This window comes from Fistularia commersonii, chromosome 21, assembly GCF_037954325.1.
Source record: "Fistularia commersonii isolate RoL2024-O1a breed Wild chromosome 21, RoL_Fcom_v1.0, whole genome shotgun sequence".
Classification (NCBI taxonomy): domain Eukaryota; kingdom Metazoa; phylum Chordata; class Actinopteri; order Syngnathiformes; family Fistulariidae; genus Fistularia; species Fistularia commersonii.
Window position 1 is genome coordinate 4450288 of NC_141304.1, and position 26244 is coordinate 4476531.

General features: G+C 40.2%; 1 protein-coding gene across 2 annotated transcripts in view; it reads right to left on the bottom strand.

Moving 5' to 3' along the window:
• The window catches only part of LOC147222109 (cadherin-4-like), a 237341-nt gene that overhangs the window by 15478 nt on the left and 195619 nt on the right, over positions 1-26244 (bottom strand). Inside the window, exons 8-11 of one of the 2 annotated variants that reach the window (XM_086167902.1) lie at positions 24535-24672; positions 14451-14636; positions 13986-14239; positions 1234-1376 (exon numbers count right to left, since the gene is read on the bottom strand). In XM_086167902.1, coding sequence (XP_086024028.1) covers positions 1234-1376; positions 13986-14239; positions 14451-14636; positions 24535-24672 — 721 coding nt within the window. Of the gene's footprint in view, positions 1-1224; positions 1377-13985; positions 14240-14450; positions 14637-24534; positions 24673-26244 lie in introns of both variants that reach the window. The other variant, XM_086167901.1, reaches the window with a different exon arrangement.

A 26244-nucleotide genomic window follows, 5' to 3' on the forward strand; every position in this document is an offset into this window, starting at 1 on the left:
AGTCTAGACTGAGGGAATCATTTTGACTTCAGTCCCCAACTGTTATTTGTACGAGTTGGTTTATTTGTAACGGACATTTATGCCGGATGAGGCTGATTTGACTCTGGGAAATGTTTGACGGTTAACTAGCACTGGCTCTTTTGATCGTGACTCCTTTGTCATTTGATTATGCCTGGATAATTGAACTAAATTGAACATGGATTTTGATGATGCATAAGATTGTTTGCAATTGTTTTAAAACTTTGGCCTTAAATTTCCTTCCAAATTTCTGCAACCCTTTAATTGTCATCTTGCCAGTTTAATAGTCATCTTGATCCATGGAGCAAGTGACATTGTCATAATGGAGCCAGGTCAGTCATATTCATTTTGCAGGGATACAAGTTCAGGCTAATATTACAAGTTAAAAGGAAATTTAGACAGATATTTAATCTAATATGATGGTAATAGAATTTAAGGTGAAGAAAGGTCAAGTCTTGAAATGAAGAAATTCAAGTCCAGTTGCAATGACGAGAAGATCTTGACAAGAATACATATATAATCACCTTCCATTTTTCCATCATTAGCAGTGATGTTGTCACATCATCCAAAATCCGGGACAAACCTCAGCACAGTAGTGTACTTTCACCTCTGTTAAAAGCATACAGTGCTTTCTGTACCCCAAGGGGTATACATATAATATAGAAATACATTATTTGTTTGAATAAAGTTATTTACCATCTTAATTACAGTTCTATTGACTTTAGGTTTTAGTTTATAACTCAATGTATCTCCTTTCACCCTCTCAGGCTCAAATTAAGTTGTGGCGTAATCAGCTAAGTAGCATTTAGCTGTCGCAAATCTGCAACATCTGCCTGGAGAGGGTTAAAGCCTATATATTTCACATTTTGTCACAAACAAGCAGCCAAAATGGAAACAAATAACATATGTCCTGATGTTGTTTAACATTTAAAGGCTTGACACTTCAAATGAAAGTGTTCTTATCATTGTAAAAAATTGTAGACAATGTGCCGATTCATAAAGATTCGTATTGACTATTGGCTAAGTGGAGACTTTTCGTACCCTTTGTTTGTGAACATATATACAGTATTTCAGGCTAGACAAAGGAACCAGCCAAAGTGATAGAAGTAGTGCTTCCTACAGTAGTACCACTTTTATGGAGAAAAATATGGCTACCCACATGAATACTATCATCACCTCACAGCTTACAGAGTCACTCTCACTTACCCGACTTACCATTGTCGAAGGCCAGGAACGTGGCCTCATATATGTTGTTTCGGACATACATCGACTCCCGGTCGAGTACAGCCATGGTGGTGATCTGACCATTGGTCCTGTTGATCTTCAGCCAGTTAGCTGGGTCCGACAGTTTGGAGTACCTGAACACACGTCAATAGAAAGAGAAACCATAACACAAACAATTAAATCAAAGCCAGACATGTATACAAAAATATTACATATTACGACTCTTCGATGACTGTTATATGAATTACCACTGAATCTGCTACCAAGTAAATGGAAATGCTCATTATTAGGGTAAATTTTCTTTGGTGCAGTAAGAACTGACAGCCTGGCATGTCTAAAACACAAACAGTGACAATGGAAGTAGAGCATGTTTGGTACGTTTATAATAACACTGCCTAATTAGCACGAGGAGGGATGAAAACCTGTAGCTTTAGCAGAACAGCTGATTGCTGAGCATATCTTCGCGGCTTTCTGTATTCGCCTGTGTCACAGCAACTCTCACAGTTGTCACTGGTGCAATGATGTATTAACAGAGTGGAAAGTGACAGCTATGATTAAAGTCTATAAACCTCATTAAAACCAAGCTGAAAAGGGAGGAGTGTATGGTTTTCAGGGAGGAGTTGAGAAAAGTTCTGGGTAGTCAGGGAGAGCTTCCAGATGATTGGACAACTACAGCAAGTGCTATCAGCGAGACGGATAGGAGAGTACCTGGTGTGTCATCTGGAAGGAAAACAGATAAGGAGACTTGGTGGTGAAATGAGGAAGTGCAGGAGAACAGAAACGATCGAAAAGGAAATGGGACACTAAGAGGACTGAAGAGAACCGACAGGAGTACAGGAAGATACAATGCAAGGTAAAGATAGAGGTAGCAAAGGCAAAACAAAGGGGGTATGATGACCTGTATGCTTGGCTGGACACTAAGGAGGGAGAGGATTATCTACACAGGTTGGCGAAACAGAGAGATAAAGATGGAAAGGACGTACACCAGGTCTGGGTGATTAAGGATAGAGAGGGAAATGTATTGACAGATGCTAGAAGAGTGATGGAAAGATGGACAGAGTACTTTGAAGAGTTTATTAATGTGGGAAATGAAAGAGAAGCAAGGGTAGAAGAGGTGACTATTGTAGACCACAAAGTGGCAGAGATTAGTAAACGTGAAGTGAGGATGGCATTGAAGAGGATGAAGATTGGAAAGGCAGTTGCTCCTGATGATGTACCTGTGGAGGTGTGGAAGTGTCTAGGAGAAGCAGCCGTAGAGTTTCTGACTAGATAATTCAACAGGATCTTAGAGAGTGAGAAGATGCCTGAAGAATTGAGACGAAGTGTGATGGTGCCCATTTTTAAGAATTAGGGAGATGTATTACATTACATTACATTGCATTTGGCAGACGCTTTTATCCAAAGCGACTTACAATAGAGGACATAGGGACTGCAGATGTACTGAATTGCTGCAACTATAGAGGGATATAGTTGATGAGCCATACAAAGAAGTTATGGGAAAGAGTAGTGCAAACGAGACTGAGAGCAGAAGTCAGCATTTGTGAACCGCAGTATGGTTTCATGCCTAGAAAGAGTACTACAGATGCAGTATTTGCTTTGAGAATGCTAATAGAGAAGTACAGAGAAGGCCAGAGGGAGCTGCATTGTGTTTTTGTAGACCTAGAAAAAGCATATGACAGGGTGCCAAGAGAGGAGCTCTGATATTGTATGGGAAGTCTGTTAGACTGGTGCAGGACATTTATGCTGGCTGTGAGACAATGGTGTGGTGTGCTGTATGGGTATCAGAAAAGTTCAAGGTGGAGGTGGGATTCCATCAGGGATTAGCTCTGAGCCTCTTCTTGTTTGCAGTGGTGATGGACAGGCTGACAGATGAGGTTAGACAGGAATCTCCATGGACCATGATGTTTGCAGATGACATTGTGATCTGTAGTGAGAGCAGAGAACAGGTAGAGGAAAATCTAGAGAGGTGGAGGTATGCACTGGAAAAAAGAGGAATGAAAGTTAGTCGCAGCAAGACAGAGTATATGTGTGTGAATGAGAGGAACTCGGGTGGAAGGGTGAGGCTACGGGGAGTGGAGATCAAGAAGTTGGAAGATTTCAGGCACTTGGGGTCAACAGTCCAGAGAAACAGAGAGTGTGGAAAAGAGGTGAAGAGACGGGTTCAAGCAGGTTGGAATGGGTGGAGAAAAGTGTCAGGAGTACTATGCGATAGTAGACAACAGCCAGAATAAAAGGAAAGGTGTACAAAACTGCTTTTCCACTCTTCATCCTCTTCAATGCCTTTCTCACTTCCCTTTTACTAATTTGTGCTACTTTGTGGTCTACAATAGTCACCTCTTCTACCCTTGCCTCTCTTTCATTTTCCCCATTCATCAGCTCTTCAAAGTACTCTTTCCATCTTCCCATCACTCTTCTAGCATCCGTCAATACATTTCCCTCTCTATGCTTAATCACCTGGACCTGTTGTACATCCTTTCCATCATTATCTCTCTGTTTCGCCAACCCGTATAGATCATAACTAGTACCACTGCTACTACTCCTTAGATAATCATCGTCTTTTCCTTTTGTCTCAAATCAACCTCCTCCATCTTATCAGGGGTAAAAGTAGTTTCAAATGTGTGCTGGTACTATCATCTTCATGCTTTTTAAAATAGCAAAGTTAAAACCCAAACAAATAAAAAGATTTCAGTTTTTTTCTGTAAGCTACCTGTGGGCTGACAGAATGGACCTACACTTGACAATGTGGTAAACTATTTCAAGAATCACAAGAATGTGCGCAATTTTGTACGCGTAATTTATTGTTTGTCTAGTCCCTGTCTTAGAATCAGTTTCTTTTCTGAGCTGTTTTGTAAAATTATAATTGAACAAAATAACACAAAATACAACTGCTTACTCTCCTATTGATTTTAATTGGTGCGTTTGCACCAAAATAAAAGACATTAAAGATTTGGTACACATTTGAAAGGCTTGGGGACCACCGGGCTCCCTCCGAGGGAAGGGCAAGAGCCTTGAGGAAGAGAGGGAGATGCCTGGCCAAGGCTCCGTCCTGCATCGACTAAAACACTGTATGGACAGTTCACGAACAATCCAGGTGAGTTAAAAGGAATTTTGAAATAGACAAAGTAGTTTTCAGGACTGCATATTGCTAGGAGATCTATTTTCTGACCCAGAGTGTGGCCGTGACTGGTTCTGAATAAGGGGTTTATAGCAGGCAGCTGCTCTCCCGTCTTCCTGTTGCTGTGTCCCGCCACGGAATTTTCCAGTGCTATGCGGTACCGGACGATACCGGCTTATTTTCCCCCCGCATCTAACAACTATTCTCGGTATCCTCTTCTCTCATACCAACTAACTTCATGCCTTCTTTCTCTGAGTAGTTTCTCTTTGGTCTTTCTCTAGGCCTCTTGCTTGGCAGTTCTAACCTCAGCATCCTTCTATCAACATACTCTATTCCTTCACTGTACATAGCCAAACCATCTCAGACTGGCCTCTCTGACCTTAACTGCAAAGCATCTAACATGTGCTGTCCCTTTGATGGACAAAATCTTGAGCATATCCACCCTTGTCACTCCCAAAGAGAACCTTAACATCTTCGCCTCTGCTACCTCCAGCTCTGCTCCCTGTCTTTTCTTCAGTGCCACTGTCCGCTAACTAACGCTGGTCTCATAACAGGTGCCATCTCTGGTCTTTCCACTGTTTTGTACACCTTTCCTTTCATTCTGGCTGATATTCTTTTATCAAACATTACCCCTCATAACAACAACAACAACAACAACAACAATACTAATAATACTAATAATACTAATAATAATAATAATAATAATAATAATAATAATAATAATAATAATAATAATTAGTGAATGGTTGTCTGTTAGTATATGTCGCCCTGCGATTGACTGGTGACCAGTCAAGGGTGTATCCCGCCTCTCACCTGCTGGCAGCAGGGATAGACTCCAGCATCCTCTGCAACCCTGAGTGCAGGGTAAGTGAAAGAAGATGGATGGATGGATGAATAATGGTGATAATGATTATGATGATGATAAGTAATAATCAGTGAATGACGCTTTATATGTGTATATACAGGTACATCTCGATAAATACAAATATCATGAAAAAATTAAATATTTTTGTCTCATTTCAGGAAGTGAAATCCATATAATTCATGAAACATTGTGTGAAATATTTTAAGCTTTTATTTCTTGGCTTGCAGATAATGAAACACAAAATTCTGTTTCCAGAAAATATAAATATTATGAAAAATTCAATATTGGAGTCATGATGTTACACCCTGAACAGTTAATTCCTTCAAAATGTCTGCAAAGGTTTCAGCCTTTAAATTGTCTTTCAGTCTGGGTCAGTGGGTCAATGCAAAAGAAGATGGTTGTTCACAGAGTGCTGTATCGAAGCATATTCAAGGATCATAAAGCTCTAAACCCCTTTTTAAGTGCTCTTCAACAACTTAATACATATAAAAAAGTGCATTTTCATACACACAGGCACGTTTAAGATTTACATGAGGAAATTAAATTCACTTCAATGTCTGTGTGATAAAGCAATTAATCATCTGATTGTTGATCTCATTACTGAAACTGTTCTGGACACACAGCCAGAGAGAGAGAGAGAGAGAGAGTGTTTGTGTGTGTGTGTGTGTGTGTGTGTGTGTGTGTGTGTGTGTGTGTGTGTGTGTTTGAAAATGCTTTTGCATTTTGATACATAGCAGTTACTAACTGACTCAGAGGAAATAACAGTATTGTTATCTTTCTGTTTTTCTTTCTTCACTTGCTCCATCACAATCTTAGGCTCTCTGTTCAAACATTGCCTGAGCTTCGGGTACCTGGAAGCAGCATGCAAGGTCATGAATGTTTTGTACAGGTACTTTTGTAAGGAAACTGACTTCAACAGCATGTCAGGGAGAATAAATGGCAACTTTTGCTTTGTTCACAGAAGGTCCGAAGGTAGGTGTAAACTGATGCATTTCCATTTCCACTTGTAACATTTTCAGTCAGGATTGAAACAGGGTTTAGTGTCTTGCTAAGGACACTGTGATATGCGGACAGGAGGAGTGAGGAACTGAACTGCGATCCTTTCGACAGTATGGACATCTGCTCAACCAACTGAGCTACAGCCATCCCATGCTGTTTAGATGGGCACTAGGCTTTGTCAGAGTAGCTGCTAAACATCAAAGGTTGGGGAAAAACAACTTGGTCCAAGTCCCTGCTTGCAATTAGGTCTTAATATTTTAGGTTGGTACTACTTGGTAATAATTATTCATTGGAGAACAGATCCAATTTTGTAATTATGAGATGTTCTTTAATACTCTACAGTCAGTTTACCAACATTTGTTTTTCATTGATCGTTTAGATACTAAGTGTTTCTTCCTTTTCTTCCATCTATTCATTCAATATAGTGGAGGTGAAATGAAAAAAATAAGACCAAATGAACCAAACAAATGAACTAAAAATGACGGAAAGGTCTTTGTGGGTGTGAAGAGCTTAGGCGTCTAAACACTACAATCAGTCTTGTGATTATTTTATGAAAATACGATGTCAATGTGGGGCATTTTTTGGAATCTTTTTTTTAAAACTACTTTTTAATCATGATATTTGACTCAACTAGCATAAAGTAAAATCAAGATGAAGAATGCCATACTGAAACTAGAATCATAGCATAGTCTCTGTTGTTTTACATGTTAAATTTATCAAAATTGTATTACCATTATCAATCAGCGGCTGTACTTTGTCCATTAGAATTACATATAAAAAAATCTCAGCAGTTATTTTTGGATTGATCACTGACCTGCCTGAAAAACCTCTGAAGGGAGGCTCCATCACTCAAATTAAAAAGATTAAAAACAATATGCTTAGGTTAAAGACAATGCATGCCCCAACTGGTGGCAGAGTTCAGTTACTACTGGGGTCACTTTTAACATCATCATAACAAAAGGGAATTAACATCTGCCAGGGAACTTCAGTTGATGATGGGATGCACATGTTAGTCTAAAAAACACATGCTCATGTATACACAGTTTATGCTTCCTCTGTCGTGAGTGACTCATGTTTAACTTTAAAATAATCTTACAAACGGCCTCACATAATTTTCTCTTTCATGTAAAACCCCAGAAGAAAGCGACAGAGGGAACGAAAGAGCAAACATTTATAACCTGGGCTGACTCCTGTGCCATCTACCATCACGCACAGGCCGTTCCCTTGTCCTTTCCAAGTGCATGTGCGCATCTTCCCGTGCTTTGGGGATTCAATGTTTGAGCATGTCTGTGTCCTTTTATGCAGGGGTTCAAGCTGGGCTGTCTAGAGGGAATACAGCAGCAATGACGAAGCTGTCTGAGTGGAGCTGAGCATCTGTGACTCCTTTGGAGAGGACAGCAGCTCTGAGCTCCCACAGTTCCAGACAGATTGACAGAGAGAAAGTGACAGGTCCAAGACAAGTGAGTGAAAAAGGGTTATTTTTCTCAAAGAGGGGAGGAAGCCACTTTGTTTGGGTAATATATCTTTTTAAGAGACAATGTGGAGATATACATGCTCAGTAACATTTCCACTGGGTTTTATGGTGCGGCAGGCTGTCTCACTGACATTACAAAAAAATCAATCCCGCTCTTTTGAGTGAGATGGTGCCCGTGGACCTCAGTGGGCATGTGGGAGTGTCTGTCACACAGGGTCAATGTCTGGATGGCACAATGCCCGCTGTGTGTCATCCCAGTTTGGGAGGCATGAGAGAGAAATCAATGAAGAGGAAGAGGAGACGAAAGGGATCTAAGAAGGGCAACCAGACAGTGTCCAACTCATTATAGGATGACCTCCTCACACTAGTCTCCAGGCAACGGGAAGGTAACTGTAGATCGATCTATGCAAGTGTGTGTAAGTGTGTGTGGGAGGGTTGATGTTGGAGGCAGTCTGTTGAGAATGTCACAGACGGGGTGACACACACAGAGTAACAGTGGGCGATGACAAACACATTTTGGGTAAAATACTGGATGTTTTTCACTGTAACATGAATAGCAAGCATAACTTTGGCCTTCAAATGATCTAATATGTAGCCTTGAATAACAATCATACGGATTTTCACTGAAATTACATCTAACAGTTCTCAGTTTTGATAAAATGGTAAATACAGGGACCAAAAGACAGAGAATTATTTTTGGATCAACCCAAACAAAAAAAAAAATTATATATTGAATGTCAATAAGCTAGCAATAAGAGATGCATTCAAACTATCTTTCAGAGATTACGAGTGAGATAATAACCAGTTCAAATTTTAATAATAATTAAATCCTTGGTTAATAAACATAATATAAAAATGTCCAGCCACATAATATTTGGAATCAGCTAAACTTTGCGATTCCTTGAGTCAACATTTACAATATCCTTCTGAACCCCCAATAACAGAGAAACCTTGCAGTGCATTTTGACAGTGATGAAGTTCATATTCATATCTGCAGCCGTAGTTGTTGTTGTGCGCCCTCGCCTGCTATTTTAATTGTCTCTGGCTTTTAACATTTTCTGATAATTCCAAGCACCTCATTTTTTATCTCACCAAACTGAAAACTGAATGAAACATGGCAAGTACTCATTTGGTTTGTGGATGATGGGTCACTGAAGTTACTCACGCCTCTCATTCCAGACTAGACTGGTTCCAAAAAGAAATTGCAAGTTGGTAACCCAGCAAGGTTCTCTTTGTTATTAATGTCATTTCATTTGGGACCTTTTAAATTGCTTGTTGGTGTCAATCTCGCCTGAATGTGGTTTAAATAGTGCTGATTTGTTATTTTGTCATGGACATACTCAGGGAGAGTGGCAGGACAAGTTTGTGGTTTTAATCTGAGCTGGCATCCTTGATGTACAACAGGAGAAAACTTCACATGGAAGACCGGCTCCAAGGTTGAAGTTGCACCACAACTACATCGAGCCTTTCCTAATGTCAAGCTGCTCTTTGCCTCTTAACCTCATCTCACATGCATGTCAGAAAAGCGCAAGGACTTGACAGCAACCATGGGGTTTTCACATTTTTTGACTGAATGTCCTCCCTTGGTTAAGTTTCTCATTGGTCAGGAAAGCGTTGCCATAATGAAGGAATACAACATTTAGTATGCTAACTATGCTAGCAATTTATCATCTGAAGAAACAGCTGCTACTGCTGGAGGATTTTGTTACCAACTTACTGACTCAGCAAAAAAGTTTCAGTTGTGACTAATCTGCTATTCAATACATCAGTGCAAAACAACAGAGAGAAAAATTAGTAAATACACAACAAATGACAAACAGAGCATTTTGCACATTTTTCCACACCAGCGGCACTGGAAGAAGTCCCTCAACATAAGAGGGAATCTGGTGGCCTATTGTCCAAGTAGGACAGATAATTCTGTCATAACTAAAGGTTTGAGAAGTGACTTCTCTGGTGTTGTGTCTTCTGTAAATTGATTGTGATGAAGCCCGGTAGGAGTCACAACCATTTGGTCTCCAGTCTGACTCCATCCTGAAGGAAAATTTCAGATCAGTCAACCTGGGTGAGATTGATACATGCCTGAACTCTGTCAGCTGGAAGGAAGATAATGGTGTTACTTGGGTTTACTCCTGGGAGATGCTCCAGTGTAAGGAACCTGAAGACAATACGCCAAAGAGGCTTGCTCACTCACAAAACACCTGAGGCTGTCCAAAGAATTCCCATAAAAAGGTTGCCACCAGATTGTGAAGTAGTGGCAAAAAACACAGCTTACCAGCAACACTCTTTCCTCTATATCCATCAATGGTTGGTTGTTTTACTTCAACATATGAAGTAATGAATAGATATATAGGACAATGGGAGTAGACTTCAAATGCATTTTATACTTTATACTACTCTATACTTTATGGTTGCTCATTTCACACCTAATCCACAAAAGATCTTGCCCAAGGCTCAGTCAAAAAAGTTAGCCGAACTAGACATAGAACACTGAGTGGGCTCAACAGATAAATACAAATTAAAAAAGAAAACACAGATAGTTCTATCTTTACTCTGGTGTTTCAGCTAAAATTTACAGTCAAGCGACAGTGTCATTAAAGTCTCTGCATTCTTACATTTGACATTTCCCCGTCACACCTTTTTGATGAAAAATCAAGTGGAGGCGAAAGGTAGGGTTTTCTGTCTAACAAAGAGTGCCAGGTACTCTCTTCATCATGTCTACACTAGACACTGCTATTGAGAATTGTCTACCGAAGAATACTGACCAGACCCTGTCTTACATCCCTGTATTTATCTCTATTCATTCAGCTTTTCTTTTTCAAAGAGACTGAAATGAAAAAAATAACAAAACAAAACAGTACAGTCATAAGATACCCACTGAAGAGTTTATCTCAGCCGCTCAGTTTGTACTCTGATCCCTCTATGTGGAATACAGTCAGAGCTTAAAGATTTGAAATTTCTTCAATTGAAAGTGTATTTTTGGATTTTCAATTGTACATAAATTGCGGCCGCATAACATCCGACTGTAGCACAGGTAAATCTTTCATTCTCACTTTTTAATGATTAATACTCTGTTACTATGGTTGTACTGACTGATGGAGGACGAGGCTGAGACTCGATAAAATCACTAAACAGAAATTTCAAACAATATGAAAAAACCCTAAAACAAATTAGAGACAAGAGTAATGACACCTACATATCCCTCATTCAGTATGAAGTCACTAACATCCTTGAGAGGGGAGCTTATTTTATCAGCCAAGTCCTTCAGCAATCAATAATGAAAAAACACTTGCAAAACTTTTTTAAAGTGATTGATTGACATTTTAATTTTACATTGTTTCTTAAATGCAGCTAAACAGTTTTTTGAGCTGCAATAGTAAAGTTAAATTCAAGGTATACTCATGCTCTGTGTCTACCGACAGCAACGATAATAATTTTGACGTTGACTTGTGAATAATGTCTCACCTTCACCTGGTTCTCCTTTTCTACCAGGTTCTCTCAGCTTTACTGTGTGTGTGTGTGTGTGTGTGTGTGTGTGTGTGTGTGTGTGTGTGTGTGTGTGTGTGTGTGTGTGTGTGTGTGTGTGTGTGTGCGCACTTGTTGCTTGAGAAGTTAAATGATTTAGACATTGTTCTCTCCTCTCGGTCAAAAATAAGATCCCCTTGAATATCAATAAAAGCAACATATGGGAGAGAACATTTTCTCTTTTCATTTTGCGGAAACACCTACATCCTGTGCCGGCTCTGACTGTTTAGTACAGCTACCAGACCCTCCCTCCCCCTTTCTTTCCCTCAGGATCGACACTGGTCTTATACCTGGAATCCAACTGACAGGATTTCATTGCCACAGTGTCGACCTTTAATCCCTGCACAGTGATATAACAATATACACTATATGGTCAAAAGTATTTGCTCACCTACCTTGATTCACATATGAACCTAGGTGACATTCAATTCCCAATCCCTAGAGCTCAATATGACGTTGGTCCACCCTTTGCAGCTATGACAGCTTCAACTCTTCTGGGAAGGCTGTACACAAAGTTCAGGAGTGTTTTTTTGGGCCCTTTTGACCATACTTCCAGAAGCACATTTGTGAGGTCACACACTGATGTTGGACAAGAAGGCCTGGCTCTCAGTTTCCACTCTAATTCATCCCAAAGCTGTTCAGGACTCTGGTCCTGAAGGTGTTCAGATCAGGACTCTATGCAGGTCAGTCAAGTTCATCAACACCAGACTCTGTCAACCATGTCATCATGGACCTTGCTTTGTGCACTGGTTCACAGTCATGTTGGAAAAGGGAGGGCCAGCTCCAAACCGTTCCCACAAAGTAGGGAGCATGGAATTGTCCAAAACAGCTTGCCATGCTGAAGCTTTCAGAGTTCCATTCACATGAACTATGGGGCTTATTCCAGCTCCTGAAATACAACCCCACACCATAATCCCCCGCCCACCAAATTTCACCCTTGGCACAACGCAGACAGACAAGTACCGTTCTCCTGGTAACCGGCAAACCCAGACTTGTCCATCAGATTGCCAGATGAAGAAGCGTGATTTGTCACTCCAGAGAATGCGGCTCCAATGCACCTAGAGTCCAGTGGCGGCATGCTTTACACCATTGCGTGTGACGCTTTGTATTGCACTTGGTGATGAGGGGCTTGGATGCACCTGTTTGGCTATGGAAACCCATTCTGTAAAGCTCTCTGCGCACTGTTCTTGAGCTAATCTGAATGTCACATTAAGTGTTGAGGTCTGTAGTGATTGACTGCAGAAAGTTGGCGACCCCTTTGCACTATGTGCTTCAGCATCCGCTGACCCTGCTCGGTCAGTTTACGTGGCCCACCACATTGTGGCTGAGTTGCTTCCAAGAACTTCCATGTTCTCATAATGACGGTGACAGTAAACTGTGGAATATTTAGGAGCAAGGAAATTGGACGACTGGATTTGTTGCACAGGTGGCATATCATCTCATATTATATCACAGTTCCATGCTGGAATTCACTGAGCTCCTGAGATGGACCCATTCTTTCACAAATGTTTGTAAAAAATGTCTGCATGCCTAGGAGCTTGATTTTATACACCTGTGGCCTCGGAAGTGATTGGAATACTTGATTCCAATTATTTGGATTATTTAGATACTTTTGGCCACATAGTGCATCATGGAACTGTTCCTTGAGATATGTCATCAATATACAACTTGTTATACTTTAATGTGTGAGTGAGACTAAGTTTGAAAGTACATGAGGCACTAAACTCACAGAAATATCATGCTTGTTTCCTATACTTAGATAAAAGATTATTCAATAAAGACTAATTCATGAATTAGACATTTCAAGACATGTTGCATTTGCTGTTTTACTCAGCAACATGTGATGAAACTATTGCCTCTGATTCTGCAACTATTATTACAATTTACTTCTGTTGTGTTGCTAGATGTACAACACTGAAAGAAGGCAAATGTATATCTTAGAGACAACAGCTGTGCTTTCATGTGCTTGTTTAATTTCAATTTATATTTGCACATAAAAAATGATTTGGTAGACAGAGTCAAAATAAAAAAAACATTTTAGTGATTCATAGGTTCACATCCATAAGCGGCTCCGTGGACGCTGTGTTCTTTTCTGTGGCACTGAGCACAGTAGACGCTGGATGATTTTTGTAACCCTTTGTCCAAAAATATCTAGTTTTAGCAGGGTTGTTTTGAATGATTGGGTACATCAAGATAGGGAGCCTATTTGTATAATACTGCTCACAGATTGGAACTCAGAGACATTAATCAACGCAGAAAAAAAAGAGCCTGTCTATGCATTCTCACTTGGATCTGTCCTGAAATGCTAAGGTTTCTTTGCACATTGTGACCTCTCCCACCATTACAAAATATGAAAATCACCCAAGTTATTTTTCATATACTACAGCAAATGTCCAGATAAACAAGCTGACGAATGGCATCTGTTACACAACTTTCTTCATGTAGGTAATGAATGTTACTGTTGGCTTGGACTGTTTGGTGTGTAGAAAGAAAGCCACTATTTGTCACATCAGCTGTGAATTCTGGGGCTCAGTACATCTTTCTAACAATGCAGATTTATCTCGAATTATCATAAAACAAACAAACAAAAAATACACTCATCCACAAACATCCTTATTTAGGCCCAAGTATAAATGTTGAAAATGACAGATACTTATGTAACCCCCACTGGGGGTGTGACTTTTCTCTTTTCTCTTTTAACCAATGTGAAAAAAAAGAAACTTTGTACACCAGCTATGAAAAAACAAAAATGGTATTCTTTAACTTACCTGACAATCTGATGAATGAAATGGTCAGGGTCCTGTGCGGCGAAAACGGTCAGGGTGGTCCCTGCTGGAACACCTTCCTCAAAGCGAATCATCTTTGGGTTGACAGGGAAGACGGGCGGCTCATTGACGTCTTGAACCGAGATGGTGACCCCTGCTGTGGACTGCAATGATGACTGAATGCCACTGGCGAGGTGGGCCTGGTTGGACACCACCACTGTCAGCATGAAGGCCCGGTTCATTTCGAAATCCACAGGCTTGTGAGGCAAGAACAAGATGGGAAAGAGGAGAGAGACAAACACTGCCTTTGTGAAGTGTGCAATCAAGATTGGTAATTTTGATTAATTTAATGTAGTAGAAACACTGCTGGTACAAATTAATGAATAATCCCTGTTGGAAATGTACAAAAACATAAACCTTATTTTCCATGTCAACAGGACTTATTGGATAAGAGTAAAAAGAAATCACCTTGATCACAGTCAACATGCCCTCATTGGTGATGGGGTTGGTGCGTATGTTGAAATGTCCAGAGGAGTCCCCGGTGACGATGCGGTAGATGGCATTCCAGTTGGGTGTGTGGGGCTGATCTCTGTCTACCACTGTCAAATTGGTCACCACCACGTTTACCTTGTTTTCTGGTACCTCCCCAGAAAACTGTTAAGTGGGAAGACGGCAAGACAGACAGGGAGGGGGTGAGGTCAGGGAGAATTGGGGGTTTGATGTTATACTTATGCCCTATTTACGGCTTTAAATTGTGTGATTTATTGAGGCATCATCAATCTATTACCGCTTTCCGTAATTGTGGTTACAAAAACAAACTGGTTTGACTGTTGTGCCAATGTACTCCGCCCCCCTTTTTTAACCACGGGTTGTTCTATTTAATCATGAAATTGAAAGTAACCAAACAACTGGTCAGAGAGGAAAAGTAAAATGCAGCAAGCAGGGCATTTGTCTGAATATGAATAAAATAACACCATTATGTTAATTTAGTGCCTCATTCTGCACAACAACTACTCATATGAAACTCCTTATTTGAGGTGATGGATTTGTTCAATTAAGTGTTTAGATTTTGTGCATTCAACAGATCTAGGTCTTAATAAGCAATTAGATAATTGCCGTAATTAAGGCAGCAGTAGGAATAATCTCTAGCTAATGATCTTCATTATATTGCAATCTGAAACAACTCCCCTTGGAACTAACTCTAGAGGCAACTATGTGACAGCTGCAGAGCCTGAAGAAGAATTTCGTAGCAATAGGATACATGTCCTGCTCTCTAGGGATTTATCTGGCTGCAAAAGAGGGACGGGCACTCAAGGGCGCACGCGCACATGCACACACTAAAAGCTCTCATTGTGAACGATAATCCGTGTTTCCTCTTGTGAAGTGTTAACTTGTTTATGGAGTGTGTCTGCCAGCTGCTGTTAACTTTAATGACTTCATCATCATGGGATTGAAGCAACATCCAACTCACCCAGTTGTCTCCCCACATCCCCACTCCCCTGCTCCTTCTGGTCTCCCATCCCCCCAGAGCTACCACCAGACTGATAAGCACAGAACAAATTAAATATGCACCCTCCGTCTCTGGTGTGTGGGCGCCTCCATTTCATTTCCACCCAATGCTTTAACACAGGCTCTGCCATAAACCTTCCAAGCCTTTTTGGGCATACTGTCAGACAGTCAAAGGGAACATGCTACCTCCGAGGCATGCACAATGACACTGGGAAAGGGGAAATGTGCTTTGACTGAGAAACTTCTTTTTTAATGCAGTCATTTCGATAATGAGTAAGACACATTTTTTTTTGTCATTTCAGTTGAATCAGCGTGTGTTTTAAAATTTTTAAGATTTTTTAAATTCTGAAGGAAGAAAAATGTATATATATATATATATATAACATGTATAATTTGTAGATACATATTTAGAATAGCAAACCGAATGATGTATATTCTATATATTATTCATACTATCATCATAAATTGAATCCTGATTATGGAAATACTTGGAAACTGTACTAGTGGTTTTATTACAGTAAAATGTTCTATTTCCTCAAGGCCTACCATGCATGAGAATAGTAAAAAAAATGGTTATCTGGCAGTAAAGCAGCAATGTGGACTCTAAACCATAGTGTTGAAGAAGTGAGGGGAAGCCATAAATGTAATGATCCAGGACCATAATTTTAGTTACAAAGCAATATGTGACATTTGCTGAAAGTAGCCCTAGCAATGAAGTGACTGATCAAACAAGACCGGATCGGGTTGGAGCTAAAAAAAAGGTTTGTGTGTTGAATTCAGCCAAGGTGCATTTCACTGCTTATTAACTCTTTCCATTTGATCAATTTGGATGTAATATTTGGGCCTTGTAAAGTTCAATAGTGTAGAACTTGAACAAGTTGGGAGTTTCTGTACAGTGTAACAGACTTTCACAGCCAAGTGAGTTTCCTCAAACATCGTTCAGATGTTAAACGTCATCAGAAACAGAATGGGTCTGATTTAATTTTCAGGATTGAACAGCACAGAAAAACAAGGACATCATATCTGATATGTTTAAAAGTAACCTGCCTTCAACAGGGGGAAATGATGTGAAGGAACAATGGGAGACAAAGAGTGGCAGAATTTGAGTGCACACATTATCAGTTTGCTGTGAAATCTGAGAAGATTCGGCGCAGGCAGAAATGTATTGCTACTTGTCGATCATTCCTTTGTGAAAGCGTTTGACTTTTTGTTCTATTGCGTGATACTTCATTGTCATTGAGTTGGGAAACAAACTGCAAAAGAGAGTTAATGCTGCTTCTGGACAACCATAAAATCACTCAATGAAAATCTCAGTTGTGCCCAGTGATAAGGGAGATGCAAGGCAATTATTAGAGATGTTCTACACCCACCAGTCACCTTTGAAAATCAGCCAAATGCCATGCTACAGAAGAATTGCAGAGATATTCAGCTAATTATTTCCTGGAACTTAGCGTGAAATTCTTGATAGGACAAATGTGACACTAAATTGGAAGAAATCTTATAATAAGAACAAAATGTTGCAAAAATCAGAATAAATTACAAAAAATTGTCAAAAATGACTAAATTGACTGGAAATGCCACATAAGGCAACAACCAAGCCATCGGGAGCAACTTGGGTTTTAGTGTCTTCCCTGGGACACTTTGGCATGCAGGCAGGAGGAGCCAGGAATGGAATCTGTGACTTTTTGATTGGAGGAATGCCCACTTTGCCAACTGAGCCACCCTGTAAGAAATGGGAATTACAACAAATTATGTGCATATCTCATGTCATGTGCATATGAATATGGGAATGCCCGCTGTCTGGATTGCATGGATTGGGCATTGATTCTGCTAACTGTGCTGCCATGCTATGTGGCTGAGACCGTATTGCTGTCTCTGTGGATGTCACTATTAAAATTTTCAAACACTTCAAGTACTAATATATGAACTAAATTTCCATACTTTAGCTGATGTGTATAATTTTTTTCATCACAACTGTGATATGTTTCTTGTGTCGAGCGATCGTAAAGCGACAGCGAAAACACACTAAGTGAGGCACCCAGTGACGGGGCCTCATGGTAGGGGGCACTGGTGATCCCTGGGATCCTTTTTACTACTCAGCTAAAGAATAATAGAATTTGCAATAGCAAGCTACTGTAAACAGTTAGGAAGTCAAGTGCAGCCATTGGGTTATTTTTTCCTCTTGCTTGGCTTTATTTCCAAAATGGAGGATTACATAGCTAAACTGAAAGAATTTTCTACACTGGACCTTCAGTCGAAGCAGGAGAGTGGTACACTCGAAAAAGCTGGCTGTATGGATGTCCAGTAAGAAAGTGCCTTTTCTGCTTTTCCTGCATTCTTTTCTCAACTTCTGACAATGTCTGGAGTCAAATGGGACATTGTGACCTGAAGATCTGCAAAGAAGCCTAATCAAACATGAGCAGTTGGCCACTCACATTCAAAGTCAAATTGCGCTAAAAACATTCGAGATGTCCAGGACAGATTTGGCTTTGAATGAACAGCAAAGACTAAACATCAGCATCCACAATGCTAAGGTAAAGGAAAACCGAGAGATTAATTCTCCGCACTGAAAAGACTAAAAACATACAGTCGGAACAGGACTGATCAAGGACAACTGTCTTCACTGGCAGTGATTTCTATTGAGACAGACTGACTTTAAAAACTGAAGAAAGACAAGGGCAATTTCTACAAGCAAGTTACCGATCCTTTTCTTCAGAAGGAGCAGCGCATGGACTTCATTTATAAGTAAGATAAGAGATAATAACATTTTTTTTAAATGTACTTTTTTCTACAGTTTGTATATGTAAAGAATGTTGATATGATATTGTAAACAAAACACGTTAATTGCTGCCAATAAAATTGTGAATAAGGTACTCAGTAGGGTTCATATGTTTGCAAATCTGACTGTGATGATGTCAGTGCCTCACCAGCCATGAGCCTCAGTGCATGTCACTGCTTCTCTCACTATGTCCATAAATCTTCTCTTTGGTCTTCCTCGAGATCTCCTGCCTGGCAGCTCCAAATCCGCCACTGTCCACCAATATATTCACTATTCCTCCTTTGTACATGACTGAACCATCTCAAGTCTGGCTGCTCTGACCTTCTCTTCAAAATATCTAATATGCTCTGTTCCTCTGATAGCCTCATTCCTGATCCTATCCATCCTGGTCACTCTCCAAGAGAACCTTCGCGTCTTCATCTCCACAACCTTTAGCTCTGCCTCCTGTCTTTTTGGCATTGTAATGTTTCTAGTCCATACAACATAGCTGGTCTACCAGTGTTTTGTACACCTTTCCTTTCATTCTGGTTGATAGTCCTCTATTGCATAATACCCCTGGCAGTTTTCTCCATCCATTCTAACCGTCTTGAACCCATCTCTTCACCTGTTTTCCACACTCTCCGTTGCTCTGGACTGTTGACCCCAAGTACCTGAAGTCCTCTGTCATATTCTCCACTCTCTGTGGCCTTAACGTTCCACCTGAGTTCCTCTTATTCACACACATATACTTTGTTTTGCTGCAACTAGCCTTCATTCCTCTGCTTTCCAGTGCATAACGCCACCTCTCTAGATTTTCTTCCTGTCTAACCTCATCTGTCAGCCTGTCCATCACCAGTGCAAACAAGAAGGGGCACAGAGCTGATCCCTGATGGAGTCCCACCTCCACCTTGAACTTCTGTTACCCCTACAGCGCATCCCACCACTGTCTCACAGCCAGCATACATGTTCTACACCAGTCTAACATACTTCTCTGCCACTCCAGATTTCTCATACAATACAAGAGTTCCTCTTTTGGCACCCTGTCATATGTTTTTCTAGGTCTACAAAAACACAATGCAGCTCCCTCTGGCCTTCTTTGTTCTTCTCTATTAGCATTCTCAAAGCAAATACTGCATCTGTAGTACTCTTTCTATGCATGAAGCCATTATGCTGTTCACAAATGCTGGCTTCTGCTATCAGTCTAGTTTCTACTACTCTTTCCCATAACGTCATTGTATGGCTCATCAACTTCATCCCTCTATAGTTGCCACAATTCTGCTCAACCCGCTTTATTCTTAAAAATGAGCACCATCACACTTCGTCTCCATTCTTCAGGCATCTTCTCACTCTCTAAGATCCTGCTGAATTATCCAGTCAGAAACTCTTCCGCCGCCTCTCCTAGACACTTCCACACCTCCACAGATATATCATCAGGACCAACTGCCTTTCCACTCTTCATCCTCTTCAATGCCTTCCTCACTTCACTTTTACTAATCTCTGCTACTTTGTGGTCTACAAAAGTCACCCCTTCTATCCTCGCCTGCCTTTCATTTCCCACATTCATCAGCTCTTCGAAGTACTCTTTCCATCTTCCCATCACTCTTCTAGCATCTTTCAATACATTTCCCTCTCTACCCTTAATCACCCAGATCTGTTGTACATCCTTTCCATCTTTATCTCTGTTTCGCCAACTTGTATAGATCATTCTCTCCCTTCTTACTGTTCAACTGAGCACACAGGTCATCGTATGAGAACAACTTTATTTATTTGCCCTTTGTTTTGCGTTTGCTACTTCTATCTTTACCTTGTGTAGTATCTCCCTGTACTCCTGTCTGTTCTCTTCAGTCCTTTCAGTATCCCACTTCTTTGCTAACCACTTTCTTTATATATACTCCTACACTTCATCATTCCAACACCAAGTCTCCTTATCTTCTTTCCTTCCAGATGACGCACCAAGTACTCTCCTACCCGTCTCCCTGATAGCACTAGCTGTAGTTGTCCAATCATCTGGAAGGTCTCACTAACCACCCAGAGCCTTTCTCAACTCCTCCCTGAAAACCATACACTCCTCCCTTTTCAGCTTCCACCTCTTGGTCCTCTGTTCTGCCTTTGTCCTCTTCATCTTCCTTGTCACCAGAGTCATCCTACAAACCACCATCCTATGCTGTCTGGCTACACTCTCACCTACAACTACTTTGCAGTCACTGATCTCTTGCAGGTTATCTCATCTTTACAAGATGTAGTCTACCTGCATGCTCCTACCTCCGCTCTTACAAGTTACTCAATGTTCCTGTCTTTTCTGGAAAAAAGTTTTCACTACAGCCATTTCCATTCTTTTTGCAAAATCTACCACCATCTGTCTTTCTGTGTTCCTATCCTGTATACCAAATCTGCCCATCACTTCTTCATTCCCTCTATTGCCGTCACCAACATGCCCATTGAAGTCTGCACCAATTACTTCTCTCTCATCTCTTGGGATATTCTGCATCACTTCATCACTTCTCGATAATTCCAGAACATCTCCTTTTCCTCAAACTCACATCCCACCTACTGGGCATAGCCACTAACAACATTTGGCATCACATCTTCAATTTCCAGTTTCAGACTCATAAGTCTATTCTATAGTATGTTGCAGTATGTAGCTGTAAGGAACCCAAAAGTGACCTCTTCAGATATCAGAAATTTGTATTACACCATGATGAGGTCTTGAAAAGCTTCATCATGGTGTATGCCTGTAAGTCTTGGAGTTCAAACATTTAGCTGCATTATCCTCTTCCTCATCATTATTCAGTCAGTGACAAACTGTGGGTTCTCTTAAGCACAGCATAAGTGATTTGATATTTTGATTATACAAACTGAGGCAATTACACTGTTTTTTTGTTTTTTTTTGTATTTGCCGCATAATGATAAACATAACTGGAAGATATCCAGCCCAATCAACTCCATTTAGAGAAAGGAATAAAACATATTTTACCCCAAATTCTATTCAATAAATCAACCCCTGTTAAGACACCTGCAAGGCATGCTTGCATTATCTTCTTTCTCATCATTATTCAGTCAATGACAAACTGTGGGCCCTCTTAAGCACAGCACAAGTGATTTGATATTTTGATTATACAAACTGAGGCAATTACACTGTTTTTTTTGTATTTGCTGCATAATGATAAACATAACTGGAAGATATCAAGCCCAATGAACTCCATTTGGAGAAAGGAATAAAACATATTTTCCTCCAAATACTATTCAATAAATCAACCCCTGTTAAGACACCTGCAAGGCATGCTTGTGTCAAGAGATCTCCTTGCTCCTGTCAAACAAAAATAATTGCTGAACTGCTCTGTCTGGTTGCTCAAGTAAGAGAAAAACAGAGGAGATTAACTTTGTGAGAGTCAGATGTTTGTCGGATGAAACCCAACATGCTTTTTATTCATCTGTGCTCATCGCCACCTCCAAACCCCTCGCTCCAAGCAATAGCTCAACAATCCAGGTGAGTCATCGGGACATACAGTAAACGGATCCAGGTACAGTGAAGATGCCCATTATGTTGACCACAATTTGTGAGGCCATGTGCTGCATAGTGTCAAGGATACTGTATATCTTTGTGTTTTTATGTGTCTTCTGGAGCATGGCAGAGCAGTTGTCAGTAGGACTGTGGTCCATGGTTTTTCCCCAGCATCTAGTCAGCAGTGCAGATGGGGACAGGCTAGTTCTGAGTGGAGCGTCTGCCTTGCTTGGTGAGCTCTACCCCTGACAGCTGGGGAGCTCTTATCAGAGCATGCGGCTGGAACTATACTGGCAAGCGCGCTGACGAAAGCCCCGTGGAGGACTCGCAGATCACAGTCTGTGACGCTGACATAGCGCTCACTCTGCCGATGAGCTTTGGTACAGAGAGCATCTGTCTCTCTAAGGAATCTCTGAAATCCAAGCACTCATATAAAGAGCGGCTTGAAATTTTGTAGGTCTGTCAGGCTACGGACGACATTTGAATCAGCTATACAACCAGAGTGAGAACAGAGAAATTAAGCTACATAAGGGGACGGATATATATATTTGTGGCAACGGTTGTTGGTGTATTTTACTTTAAGTGCACTATTAAAACTTCACTGCACAAAATGAAATTACCTTACATATTAAATTAACAGATAAGTTATTGAACATCATCACTGAACAATATATCACTGGATATACCCTCATAAAAACAGTGTACACAGCAGAACTATTAACATTTAATTTTTGAGGAAAGTAAAAGTTAGCTATGCTTAAGTATCATGTTTACTTGATGTGAATTAACCAGATTGGTGTTTTGCATGGTGTTTAGAGATTAGAAAAGGTTTCTGGAAGCATGAGAAATTATCCTTCCTTCCTTCTTCTACCGCTTTATTAGCAGTCGAAGCATAGAGACTTTGACTTCCTTAGGCCTCCCTCCAGTGTGTCCTGGGTCTTCCCCGGGGCCTCCTCCCGGTGGGTCATGGCCAGAACACCTCACCAGAGGCCCCTGCTACCTTATCTGACTCCTCTCAATGCAGAGAAATTATAGTATTAAAAAAACAAAACAAATCAAAACAAAATACTTGATACAATGAAGAGGTTTTGCAGTCGTGGAGCTGATCTGCAGTTCTAAAATGCATATTTTTTAAAGAAATCTCTTGCAGCTTTTGCAGAAATGGGTAAAAGCTGGCGGGAGGCACAGAAGGTTATTTTCTCTCTGGTAAACTTTTACAAGGATGAAGAAAAGAAAAACGGAGAAGAGAGTGATTTAACATTCTGCTCAGTGTAGGTTTAATTTGACTTTTCATTGGTCAGCATCTTTTAGTCAAACACCAGACAGTGTCTAGTTTTTCTTCTGAACACTGTCCAGTCTGTTTTGTTGAAAACTGCCAGGCACTACAGGGCTCAGTTCAGCTTATAACCCAAGTAGAATCAAGCATTTTTTCAAAGCAACACACTATTTAATACAAGTGGCTGAAATGAGCGTCCTCCAAAGGATTACTGGGCTCTCATATCGTGGCTCGGGAGACGGAGACCTGGGTATCTCTTAGACTGCTGCTCCTGTGACCTCAACCCAGATAAGTGGTGGAAGATAGTTGGATGGATATCACTATCTTATGATTAAGATGGAGCTTCAGCCTTCTACCCTGTCTTCCAACGGTGAAAGACAATTTTTGATATGTGTCTGTTTCATAAAAGTGAAACAGACACATATCATTTGAGAGGTGTTTGGAGCATATGAAAATCTACCCTACTCTGAACCAACTAGAGCTCTGTGGGTAACATTGAATGAGCATGAGGGACCAATATTTGCACATTCTTAAATAAACCATAGTAAAGTGTGCTGAAGGGTCTCTCACATTGGGAGGTTTACTTTCTGGTATAAGATGCAGTGGCTTGTGGTACTTGATATGTAAATTGTATGAAAAGAGGCATGAAATCAGGAGAATATCAGGACACATCATGGATGGAAACTTGCCTCGAAGTGACAGACAACAACTTTTGAGATGGAATTGGAGTTGCTTTGGGCTGATGCAAAACACCAACCCAGCAGCAAGTAGTAATGGTCAGAAAGGTGGGGATGGACTGCTATTCTCAAAATGAGTCCGGGAGGGAACGAAAGTTGAACTCTGCTTTGTAAAAGTGACTCCTGCAAACTTTAAAAATCAAAAAGATAAGGAAGAGCATCAGAAATCACTGGGTTAGACAGCTTTTCTACAGTGTTTTTCCTTCCATCGGTTCTGCAGTCAAAGACGATCTTTATTTTATCACTTCTTTCTTTCCTTCACACTCTGAATTCTTTTGATTTATTTATCTAGATATTCTGATCCTTACAACACAACTCAGGCAAATACCTTTTCCATATAGCTGCATGCTTATACGTGCGTACACACAGACAGACAGACATACAGTAGTCATAGACATAGACACAGTGTGACTATGACAGTCATAGTCATAGTTAGAGCACTGGGGACACAGGGACCTGGCACGCCAAAGACCAGAATGATGAGAAAAACGAAGATGCTGCCACTGGCAAAACGAGATATAATATTATTTTGTGTCACAGTAGCTTTCTTAATTTTTGTTGTATTTCACCATGTTTCTCTGTTTATCAGAGTCTGTCACCACCTCACTTTTTACAGTATCCATGCTTTATGCACCTGTCCTCATCTGACATTTGTGTTTTTTCACATTCTCCTCTGGATTTGACAATATTTTTGATGAGACCAATAGCAGCTCTGATTGGAGACCAGTACAACTCATTCAGTCTGTGATGATATAGTCAGATGTGCTTACTGTCCGAACTGTCAGTTCTGGGGGGTTGTCATTGATGTCAGTGATGGAAATCAAGGCTGTTGCAGTGTTGGACAATCCGAAGTTCAGATTCCCCTCCATGTCAGTAGCTTGAATGATGATGGTATACTGGGAGACTTTCTGTGGAGGAAGACAAAAAAATTGTAAAGGCTTTTTAGTAGTTTTATACATATATCTGATTTATGGTTCATAGGGTTTAACGATATTTGACTTTTGTTTTGTTTTATATCAAATTGCGTACCATTTATTATTCATAGACAAACTGTGAGCAATTAAAAACACCATCAACCTTAACCACTGCGTCAAAATAACATTCTCCCAAAGGAGCCATGAAATATCGCGGTGAACATCTCTGATCCTGAGAAGGTAAATATTTACATCGGTTTTTGCAAGAGATAACCATACATACCTGGCCTTAAGACACATTGGCAGGGTATATAAATTTCATGTGTCATGCTACACCTTCTGGAATATGTTGTTTCTTATAGACACATACAACACATTAACGCTACACCTGAGACCACAATAGAAAAGTGTGAGGGAAGGTGATATTATAGTGCAAGTTTTAAATACCAGCCTAGTTCAGCAAGTTAATAAATGCTGAAATGTTTAGCCTGTTTTCATCCTCAAAATCAACACCCTCATCTCTCAGTGTGTTTCAGCAAACATTTTGACCAACATAAAGTATTCAAACAACAATGGGATGCTACTCTGATGATCTCATGTCCATATTTTCTAATCAACATGTATACATTTTACCTGATTATAGTTCTACAGGGCCCTTGTATGTGCAAATATTTACTGTGAGCATAAACATGGTAACCTGGTATTTCAATTTATTAACATTTATCTGGATTTGACATCTGAACATTACCCTTTAAATCAACAATTCATTGTTCAATTCATTTCATGTTAATCTGATTCACTGAACATTCAGTGGGATATTTTTAAATAAAAGTAGCTGAATTGAATGTTTTGACTTGTAATGTACAGGCTCTTTCAAATACGTAAAAATACATTAATGCAATCAATATACCTATACAAAATAGAAAACCTGAAGTCAATAAAGCCAACAAGACGCAACCTTTCAACCTGACAACACACACTATCGGGAGAACTGCTGTATTTATCAACCTATGTAAAAGTTCAGGATTCATGAGGCAGCTGATCATGTCCTAAATTTTGAGTGCCGTATCAAGTAGTCTTTGAAAAAGAACTTTAGGACTCAAAATTAAAAGACATCCCGTGTGTTTGGGATGATGTTGGTTTTTAACTCGAATCCTCATTTGTAGGGCCTCACATTGAGTCTCAGCTGTATTCTTCAATAGGAACTATTGTAAATGCTGTATTGAATGAATTCCATTGTGATAGTAATTATATTAAAGGTAGGAGTGGAATTACAAGTCATGTTGACTCAAGTACGTGACATTGAGGAAGTAATGGGACGCGATAATAAAATATTACTTATAGATGAATGAACTCTGAGGTGTTTCCTTGATTCCATGGTTAAATCAATCAATATCCCTGCAGCTACCTCAGCAGGAGCTTTTCAGAGAAAAAGGTATAGAACAAACAAAAAAACAACAACAAAGCAAAAAATCTGCCCCCCAGAAACTCAGCCTGTAATAGACATATCCTGTGTATTATATGTGTTTTCAATCAATGTATTTCTGGACCTGTATAATGCTTCGG